The following is an 11,154-nucleotide window of genomic DNA, read 5'->3' as shown; positions in this document are numbered from 1 at the left end:
TTATTATCTACAAAATAGTTTCTCAGGAAAACAAATAGACAAATAGTGAGTTAGAGACAAAAGAGGTAGGAGATTATCAAGAGTTGTTGTGCTATACTTTGGTATCTTCAAAGAGGCTTCTAAAGAAAATAAATAGAGCTATACATGAGTGACCTATTGAAAAATCATTAACTATTCTCAATGAGTGACGTTGGTTTTTGCATGCCAGGGCATTGATTTACTTTTGGTCCAAAGGTTTCTCTTAGGTAAAGAAGAACTCTCCTTGGTGTGCACAGAGGATGCTATCGGTTTTCGGGGGAAACACCGAAATTTTTCAACTCTGCAATCTCAAATTTCAGGAAATATCAGAATGTGCAGGCAAAAGAGGCTAACAGGGCAACCAGAGTCCAGCTGCTGCTGCCAGCTGCCTGGGACCCAGTGTCTGCCATCTGCCACCTGACAGGAATGACTTCATTGTCAGATGATAGCATTAAAACCTAGCTTCAATCGCTGCTGCGCCGTGCGAGCCACTGTCGTGCTCAGTCACAGACTTGGCCGGCAGCCACAGTTAGTGTACAAAGCCAGGGCGCTCGGGGACTGGCCAGAGGCACCAAGGGGAGCCAAGGACCAGAGGGCTCAGGAGTGGGCAGAGTGCTCTGCAGCCTGCTTGTGCCTTTGGACTTAAGCAGTAGACGTCTAGCCCTGTGGACGTCTGTATGTGGGAATAGTTGTCAAAGACTCGGACTTTTTAGAGAAAGAAAAGCTTCCTTGCTAAGAATACAGGGGAGTGTGACTGCAGAAAGGCTGGAGCAGCATGTGCACAGGTACCAAAAGGAAAAACACAGGGCGATCGAGTTCATAGCTGTCTGTTCGTGTTCAGTCAGCAGCTTTCTTTTGTGTTTATCCTGAAAGGTCATGACATGCCACTGGGCATATCAACACAGCAAAAAGTCAGAGATGAAAGGGATGGGAGGAGTCCGGGCTTAGGGAAATGTCTCACAGTTTATTGTTTGGGAGAGCAAAACCAATCAGAACGACGTAGTTATTTTTTATTTATTTCAGTACAAGATTGTTTTCTTTTTAAAATTGTGTTCTATGAAGTGAACAATTGTACTGGAGCAGGGCAGTGTTGGGTTTTGTTCTCTCTACCACTGAGTCCATCCTTACATTTTGTAAAAACTGCTTTCTCTCAGCAGTACCGATAGATCTACTGAGCATTGGGCAGGGACAATTTTTTCTTTAATTCTTTAATAAAGTAATGAGTTAAAAAGTTGGTGTTAGTAAATCTGAAACTAGTGTGTTAAGTATTCTAATGTAAAGTGGCAGGAAAAGCAGAGCAGGCCTCTCTTGACGTTCGTCCGGAGCTGTCTCTGTCGGTATGGCATTGGACGTGGTCTGCTGCCGAACTCCAGCAGCTCTTAGATGTGTATGTTCTGGTCTCTTCAATATTTGAAGAGAATAAAACATTTCAAGCAGCTTTGTAAAACTGCCAGCATGATCACATCTTCTCTAAATGCTGTCACATATTTTTAAAATGTAGCCTGTCATTTAAAATGTAAACTTATCCCCTTCAAAGCATTTAAAGTATTACACATTTATGTGTCATGATGTTTGTCTCTTTTTTTTTTTTTTTCCTTAATTTTTTTGACAGGGTGGTTTTCCTGTTTTGTTTTGTTTTTTTGAGACTAGGTCACACTGTAGTTCAGGCTGACCTTGAACTCAATATTGTAGTCCAGGCTGCCCTCAAACTTGGGGCAATCTTCCCACCTCAGTCTCCCGAGTGCTGGGGTTACAGGCGTGCGCCACCATACCCGTCTGTGTTTGTCATTTTTTTACCCTGTATACTTTTCAGACATTTATCAGAAAAAGACTTCTAAGTGCTTTCGAGTAGTAGATGATAACAGCAGTTGCTTGTCCCAAGTCATGTACTCCCTCTAAATTCAATTATCTCTCTTTGCACAGAATGTTCTATATGTTAAATGTAAGCTGTGTAAAGCAGTACTGTGTCTTGTGAAAGATCCTGTGTGGACAATCATGTTTATCTTTAGTGTTGATGTGCTGGTCTCTAAATTTGATTGCAGTCGAAAAGAATATCCGCTAAGGATGCCTTAGCCCACCCCTACCTAGATGAAGGGCGACTAAGATATCACACGTGTATGTGTAAATGTTGCTTTTCCACCTCTACTGGAAGAGTTTATACCAGTGACTTTGAGCCTGTCACCAATCCCAAATTTGATGACACTTTTGAGAAGAACCTCAGTTCTGTTCGACAGGTTAAAGGTGAGTATCTTTTTGACCTTTGGCCAGAAAAGATGACTAGTAATATTTTTCATTGTATGGCCAGAAATCCAGGGTCTGGATGCTGACCAAAGTTCCTCCATGTTTCTTTTACAACCTTGCATATAGCTGTTTGTCCAGGGAATATATGCCAAGAAAGCTATGTGTTACAAAAATGCTGATTTAATATTACATCCAGGGGAAGGTAAGCCAGAGGAATGAATATTTTGTCCTTATTTTCAAAGTTTACTGAATGTACCTTGGATATATTTAATTTGTATTCATTCAATATCATTTCATTAGTGAAACATATTGGAAGTTTGTAAAGGATAAAAATTCACAAGGGAATTATTCGTTGAATGTGACAAGAGAGAGGAATTTGTGATAATTTACTCATAAAATTACATGGCATGATCTTCTTTTGGGATGGGAATAATGTCATTCAGAATTCTGAATGATTTTAGCATCTGCTCTAGGACGTTTTAGAAGAAAGGGTAGGCCCCAAAATACCAGCTCAAACTATATGTGTCTAAACACCAAGTGAGGTTCTTAAATGATCTTCAAACAGGCACTAAGAGGCTGGGCGTGGTGGCGCACGCCTGTAATCCCAGCACTCGGGAGGCTGAGGCAGGAGGATCGTTGCAAGTTTGAGACTAGCCTAGGCTACATAAGTGAGCTCAAGGCCAGCCTGAACTGCATAGCGAGACCCTGTCTCAAAAAGACTTAATTAATTAATTAATTAATTAATTAACAAACAGGCGGTAATTACCAACAGTTAGAAAAAAATCATCCAGAGTGCCAGCTATGTGAAAGTCTGTCAAATCCATGGACCATTTTACTCTTCCCGTGGACGGGGTCTTCAGTCTGTGTAAAACCACCACTGAAGTTTTTGCCGGTGTTCAGCAACAGTCATTTTGGTTCAGGAAAGGTCCACTGGATTCTGCTTTATAGATGACATGTGTCTGATTTAACTAAACCAGTAGGAAGTTCTGTTCAGATGCTGGCTGGAGTTAGCTGAGAATGCCCTGCCCCTAGGCCTACAGATTATCAATGGCTTGTATGATGTTTGTTCTCTCCCCAGAAATTATTCACCAGTTCATTTTGGAACAGCAGAAAGGAAACAGAGTGCCTCTCTGCATCAACCCTCAGTCTGCTGCTTTTAAGAGCTTTATTAGGTAATTATATGTGTACATGTTCTCCTCATGTTCTTGTTAGAATTAAAAGGTTGTTGTGATGGTGTTTTTCAGCATATTTCTGTTTTCACGGTGATAACATAAATAAAAGGTCCAATAGAAAGTTTCTATTATGAGCTGGGCATTGTGGCATATACCTGTAATCCCATTACTCAGGAGGCTGAAGCAGGAGGATCGCTGTGAGTTCAAGGCCAGCCTGGGCTACATAAGCAAGTTAAAGGTGGCTTGTACTACATTGTAAGACTAAATTTTAAAAAAAGAAAGAAAGAAAGAAAGTTTCCGTTACAAACTCAGGTTTCCATGAGAAGTGATTAAAAATGCAAGCATCCTTTTTTTTACACTGGTGCCATTTCACTGTAGTTTTTTCCCTGATGACCGAAGGACACTGCCCCATCCCTTAAGTTAGATATAGTCATCTTGGTCCCACTATAATCTTATCCCGCTTACTCACTGCAAGTAAGAAATTTACTCCTTCAGGTTGATTGCTAGTGTGGCCTATTTAAGAGGAGAGACCCACCAGGTGTAGTGGTACACACCTGTAACACCAGCACTCTGGGAGACTGAGGCAAGAGGATCGCAAGTTTGAGACCAGCTTAGGCAACTTTGGGAGAACCTGTCTCAAAATTTTAAAAAACTTTCATAAAGGGTCTGGGAAGGCAGCTGAGTGTACAGTCCCTGGGTTCCATCACCAGTATTACAAAAGAGTAGCCAGGAGACTTACAGAAGAGCTGTGAACCTCCGTGGGACCCTGTGTCATTTTCTTGTCTCCTTTTGTCCTTTCCTTCTCAATGAGTTTTTTCCCTAACTCCTTATATCAATTAGGATCCAGTCAGAAGGAAGAAACTATCCCAGTAATGTGGATGTGGAGAATTTAATAAGAATCCTTAACTAGGAAAAGATGGTTAACTACTAAAAGACATAAAAGAAAAAGAATTCTGAAGGGTCCCAAGTAGCGAATGCAGAAAGCAGCTAATCTGTAATAAATTAGGAGAGAGTTTGGCTGCCACAGCAACACGGAGCATGATGGTGGTGAAATGTACTAAGCCATGAACACTGCTGAAAGCGATGGCACACACCTGTAATCTCAGCATTCGTGGGAGGGTGAGGCAGGAGGATCGCAAGTGTAAGTCCCACCTGGGCAACACAGTGAGACCCTGTGACAAAACAAATTTTTCAAGGGCTAGGGAGGTAGCTCAGTGTAGAGCTTCCCTGATACTGATCCCCAGTTTCACACCAAAAAGGGGGAGGAGGGATAGGCAAAACAAGTCTATCAAAGAGGCCTTCTGATTGCAGAAAAATTTGCCAGAGAATTTGGGTAATTCCTCATCAAAAAACAGGGAAATAAATACCCACCAGAAGCAGCTGAAGGGAAGCTGCTTCCTGACCGAGAGAGCCTTGCAGAACCTTGCAGTACCCTTCCTTCCAGCGCCCTCTGCTGACAAAAGCTAACATTAAGCCAGAGAGCAAAGAACTGCAGCAGGTCCTGCTCCACGAAGCATGACAGAGAATGAATTTGCATCTGAGAGGCCATCACAAGCTCCTTTCTTCCTCACCTGCCTTTCTCCCTGTCCCCTCTCCCTCCTTCTCTTTTCCTACCTAGAAAATATCCTACCTGGTATTGAAGTTGGTTTTTTGTTTGTTTGTTTTGTTTTTGTTTTGCCTTTTTGAGACAGAGTCTCGCTATGCAGTTCAGGCTGGCCTTGAACTCACTTTGTATGTAGCCTGGGCTGGCCTCGAACTTGCAACAATCCTCCTGCCTCAGCCTCCCGAATGCTGGGATTACAGGTGTGTGCCACGCCCAGCTGAAGTTGTTTAAATTTGTTGAACCAAAATTAAGAATTTTTGTTTAAAGTATGTAAAGTGTGTTTGATTTCTTCCATAAATATTTCTTCTGTAGAAAGAAGGTATCAGTCTATTTTTACTTCTCTGTGATTTTAAATTACTTGAATATTTTGACCTAAGAGTTAATGACCCAGTCAGTTAGGTGTTTTAACACATTCCAGGTGCAAATTGTTGTTATCCTGGCCTTTGGGGAAGCAAAATGGTTTTACACACACATAAATTCATAATCTAATTAGCAGCCTGCGATGTGGGAAGCATCCAGTAACAGCTCTTCGGATAGCAAGTGCTAAATGATTATTCATACTGTATTAATACTTGATAAAGAAATGTGTATGAGACCTCTTCAAAATAGGCCCCTACTTATTTTGAGAGGCTACTTTTTTAAAAGAACAGGCAATCATGTATTGCCCGTTAGCCCATTGTTAGCACTACAACTAATTTCACCATCTCTCCATTCTCTCCCAGTTCCACTGTTGCTCAGCCGTCTGAGATGCCGCCGTCTCCTCTGGTGTGGGAGTGACAGTGGGAGATAGTGTACTACTGAAGATGTGATGTAGCTTTCCACTGGAGTCTGGGATTTGCAATTCTGGAGGTTAATCATGCTTGTACTGTAATTTTACTAATGAAGTTTTAAATTAACAACCACTACTTGTATGATATGAATAATATTTAGAAATGTTACTAGACTTTTAATCTTGTAAAGTGGTTGTGCTTTTAGAAGAAAAATATTTTACCCAGAGTTGCACATGTTTTATGAATTTAGTGCAGCTGTTATGGCTCACCTCAGAACAAAAGAGAATTGAACCAAATTTGGGAGTTTGGGGTTTTTGTTTTGTTTTTATTAAATGAAGTGAGATTGTTCACATACACTCCACGCACGCACACGCGCAAACACACACACACACACGCGCACACAAGACAGTCATACATTTTGATATTTGAGCCATTCCTAAAGATTTGGGGTTTTCTAAAACTAAAGAATCTAGAAAACTTGCCTGCGACCAATCATGGAGCCACGTGAGCTGCGCGTGGCTGCACGGGGGGAGGGGGAGGGAGGCGGGGCATGCCGCCTGGTGATCAAGCCCTATGACTAGCTTCTCATTAGAGCCGTGATGGTGATGTGTGCTGTCTCAAATCCAATGTTGTGGGTAGAGGGAATGAGTTTGTGACTAGGAGAGACTAAATTTTTGTTTTCCTTACCCAGTATAAATATATATATATATATTTAATCTATTTTTATTAGAAGTTTTTCTGCTCTTTCTTACATAAAAGAACCCCAAGCATGCATCTTCCACGTGTGTAAATAATTCATTTCTGGGCTAATTTCAAAAGAATCCTAACATTGCTGTATAGAGAGAGAACTAGCTTGCACATTTTAGGTCTGTGAAATTTTGTGAGACTTTTCCTGCACTGGACAGTGACAAATAATAAATAAAAGACAAAAACAAATTTTTAAAAAATTTAAAGCCACAAAAAAAGGCACATAGGGAATTACGTCAAATGTGTTTGTGTCCTTAGGCAAAGCTGTGGGAGTCTTGAAATGTCACAGTAGTAAATAACTTATTACTTTTGACAAATTCTTTTTTCTGTTGGAACACTGAATTCTTCTGTGCATATGTATATATAAATACAAATTGAAAGCCTCTACCTCCTGGAGTTATACAACTTGGCTTGTTTACCTCCACATGCTGATGATGACTATTTTTTTTTTTAAGTTCAATGTGGAGACTTGAAACTTGAATGTCCCTTCCAACTTTTATATTAAAAATAAAAAGACAAGAAAATTGAAGATCATTTTTCACCTGTACAAGGAGTACTAATGGATCGTCTTAAAATTGGTCTAGGAAAAACCTTGGTGTGTGTTATGGACAATTAACTGTTAAAGTTATTGTAAGTTATCTGTATTTAGCAGAGTATTTTCATCTTGAGTGATCTGAGCTGAATTTGAAGACTATTAATAAGTTATGTTTGGAAGTTTTAACTTCAATGAAGTAATTATTTGCTGTGAAAGAAACAAACATTGAATTACTAAACAAAGATGGTGCAATATCTTTGTTTTTTTTTTATGAGGCTCCTGAGAATCAACCCAACTGAAGCATTTCAATTCACTTGAATGAGAAACGTGTTTAGTATCAAAAGAGCCCGAGAAGACACTGGTGTGAAAGGTACAATCTCAGAGGTTGGTCAATTACCGTGGCACACTTTCTGGTCACTTTGTACAATGTAGATTTGAAGTACAGTGGTGAAAACATTAAATGTGACATTTGAAAAAGACGTGTTGTCTATTTTATTTCCTTTTTTTTCTTTGTTTTTTTCTTCAGTACAGCTTGTGTCCAGACCAAAAGAGCAGAGTTTTAAGAGATTTGCTCTTTATATTTCCACTGTTCTGTCTCTGAGAAAATTAGATGCTACCTTTTAAAAATCTTTCCAGAAGCTTAAGGTTGCCAAGAAAAAAAAAAATCGAAACTTTACTGATACAAAAGATGCTGTGATTTAAATACATACAATATGGAAGTCCTTCCAGGCATGACAGTCGGAATCCAAGCCTTTTTTTCCCCTCCCTTTTGAGGCAAAAATCCCTGTGTTCATATGTACTCTTATGCCAGTATATTGGAGTCCAGTGCATTAAATGAGATGGCTCCCCACACAGCTGACCAAGAGACTTGATTCTGCCTCCTGCCCCTAGCAACCCAAAGGTACTTCCACCTCATCTCAGCTCCCTGGTGGTGCAGTCCAGACCTGAAACCAGACTCCCTAACCTCAGAATGTGCTCCCTGAGGCTGGACAAAGCAATATCGCTGTTCGTTTGCAGTCCTGGGCGTTGAACCTCATGAATGCTGGGTAAGTGCTCTACCACTGAGCTATATCCCAAGACCTTTTTTTTCCCACCCACAATACCAGGATTGAACCTAAGCCTTAACACTTAACAGTATATCACCAGCCCGTTTTTATTTTTTATTTTGAGACAGAGCCTCATTGGCCAGTCTGAGCTTGAACTTGTGATCATCATCTTGCTCCAGCCTTCAAAAGTGTTTAGATTACAGGCATACGCCACCCAGCTTGACTTTTACTGTTATTTTTATTTTATTTTGACAGGGTCTGAATAAGTTGCCCAGGCTGGACTCATACTTGGGATCCACTTGCCTCAGCCTTTTGAGTAGCTGGGATTATAGGTGTGTGCCACCGTGCCCAACTGCAATATCACTCTTGAGTTTGTAGGTGGCATTTACTTCTTATATTTTGTTGATTTAGCAAAATGGATTTTTTTTTTTCTGGACATGTGAGGAGTCAGCTGTTCTTTCTGTTCTAACTCAAATTAATACAAATACACATTCATTTGTTCATTCAAAAAATCAAGTTTACTCATTCAACAAACCTGAATACTTACTAAATGCAAGAGTTGCATATAAGGAAGCTTTGTTGTAGTTATGCTTAAAATAAGAAAACAAGTTTTAATAATATGTGCATGTTGAATGTACATGTAACCTTGAAGCTAAAGTTGTTCATAGATACTGCTTAGTGAACCAAAGGATTCGTGCCTTATTTATCTAACTTCACTGGAAATCGTAAAATGTACCATGTCTAAAGCCAGTAGAGTCAGGGTTGGCAGATAAATTAGGGCTGTAATCTATTGCAGTTTGTTTGCAGTTTAAGACCCCAAAAGATGGAAATAACCTCTTGTTTGGAATTTTTATTTATGTTGTTCTTCTCTAGTATGTCATTTAAAATATTACTTTCATGTTAAAATAAAAATGTCAAAGGAGAGAAAGCAAAATTTGCATGAATTTTTAAATTACGGCCTGTGATATTTTCAGAAAGCAAATTTAGTTTTCTGTGAAAAGCAGTTCTAAGGGGGGATTACATTAAGAAGGAAAGAGCCAGGTGCAGTGGTGCATGCCTGTAATCCCAGCATCTTGAGAAGCTGAGTCAGAAGGATCACAAATTCAAGGTAATGTAGTGAAACCGTGCCTTAAAATTTAATATTTTTAAAAAGAAGGTGTCAGGGATATAGCTCAGCAGTAGAGTGTGTGCTTGGGAGGTCCAACCCCTGGTCCAACCCCTGGTACCACAGCAGAAGAGAAAAACTAAAAGCAGATCTCCAGTGCAAGAATAGTGAACAAAGAAATTGGTGAACATTCAGTGAGAACTAAGCAAACATGGGCTGCATAAAACAGTAGTAATAGTGTAATAATGTCTGATGGCAAGAATAAAATAAATTAGAGCAGCCTTCTTTAAACTGAGACACACACCCCAGAGGATAAAGACTCTCAGGAAATACATGCGCACAGAAGATTTTTCTAGAGTCAACTTACTTGCCTTTATCCCTCTTCAGAAGACATACTTCTTAGACATCTCAGGCAAATATTATGGCATGGTGTTCCTGGCCATAGAGACATCCTGGGTTGCTGGGCGTGGTGGCACATACCTGTAATCTCAGCACTTGGGAGGCTGAGGCAGGAGGGTCTCTGTGAGTTTGAGGCCAGCCTGGGCTACAAAGTGAGCTCAAGGCCAGCCTGAACTGCATAGAGAGACCCTGTCTCAAAAAGACAAAAAAAGAAAAAAAATCCTGGGTTGCCAAATAATGGGACACTACAAGCAGTTTTGTTTCTCAGACCCTAGGGCTAGAGTAGAGCGCGATGGTAGGGACTTACCTGCACACCAGAAGCCCTGATTTCAATGCCCAGCATCAAAAGAAAGACACCTCAGAGCATTACTGTCCAATAGTATATCAATCCTGAGAACTGTTTGAATGTAAAGAGAACTTTAGAAAGAAATGTTAAATATTGAGACTAGGAGTATTTTATTTTACACAGGCAGCAAATTCATGGCACAGCTTTGTCTTAAAATTGACAGGAAAGATTGATTTTTTTTTTTTTTCAGAGCCATATATAAAATGAAGACTTCTTCCAACAGGCAGAAACTATTTTGACTGCTTGCTTTGTCAATGAGGACTCTCCATTTGGTTTGTATGGTAGACATTTCCCATATTTAGAACTAGCCTGGATCTGTGGCTACAAAAGTTCTGGCAAAAAATATATTGAAAGCCAAAGATTTAAAAAATTTTTTGAAAATTGTACAGATGTTGGCAAGGACATGAATTGAAACCCTTGTACACTGTGAGTGGAAATGTAAAATGGTACAGCTGCTACAGAGAACAGTTCCAGTTCCTCCAAAAGGAATTCAGCTTTAGAATTACCATTTGATCAAGCAGTCCTGTTTCTGAGTATATACATGAAAGAGTTGGAAACAGTGACTCGGAACGTATTTGTAGCCCAGTGCTCAAGGCATTATTCACAGCGGTCAGAAGGCAAAAACAAAGAAAATAAAAAATAAAAATAAATTAAAAAATAAAAGAAGGCAAAACAACCCAAATGTCCATCAAGGAATAAACAACGTGATAGGTACATACAACCGCATATGTTTCAGACTTAAAAAGGAAATTCTCATAAATAATATGGATGAACTTTGTAGACCTACTAAGCGAAATAAGATGGACATAAAAGAACAAGGGTATTCTACATATATGAGGTACTTAGCAGAGTCAGATTCTTAGAGACAGAAAATGGAATGATGGTTACCAGCGGCTGCGGGGAGTTGAGTTACCGTTTAATAAGTTTAGGATTTCAGTTTCAGATGATGAAGAAGTTCTGGATTTAATGGTGGTGAAGGTTGCAGACCAGTGTGAATGTGGTTAATGCCACAGAACTGTACCTTTAAATTTTATGTATATTTTACCATTTGTATGTGTATAGATACACATAGCGCTGTCCCAGGAATAGAAAGATGTTTAACCATTAGGTAATCCATTTTCACTCTAAGTAATAGAACCATGTTAAGGGACGTACACAATCAGTTGACTGTA

At 39.7% G+C, this 11,154-nt stretch overlaps 1 protein-coding gene across 1 annotated transcript in view; it reads left to right on the top strand.

Annotated features, from left to right (window-relative positions):
• Window positions 1-7,565, top strand: part of Nlk (nemo-like kinase) — a 145,294-nt gene extending 137,729 nt beyond the window's left edge. Inside the window, exons 9-11 of the mRNA XM_005402771.2 lie at window positions 2,061-2,259; window positions 3,338-3,431; window positions 5,757-7,565. Of these exons, the coding sequence (XP_005402828.1) occupies window positions 2,061-2,259; window positions 3,338-3,431; window positions 5,757-5,811 (348 nt within the window). The 3' untranslated portion in view covers window positions 5,812-7,565. The remainder of the gene's footprint in view (window positions 1-2,060; window positions 2,260-3,337; window positions 3,432-5,756) is intronic.
• The last annotated feature ends 3,589 nt before the right edge of the window (window positions 7,566-11,154 follow it).

The sequence above is a fragment of the Chinchilla lanigera genome, unplaced genomic scaffold (assembly GCF_000276665.1).
Source record: "Chinchilla lanigera isolate Chin_1 unplaced genomic scaffold, ChiLan1.0 scaffold00080, whole genome shotgun sequence".
NCBI lineage: Eukaryota > Metazoa > Chordata > Mammalia > Rodentia > Chinchillidae > Chinchilla > Chinchilla lanigera.
This window is presented reverse-complemented; position numbering and strand designations above follow the sequence as displayed.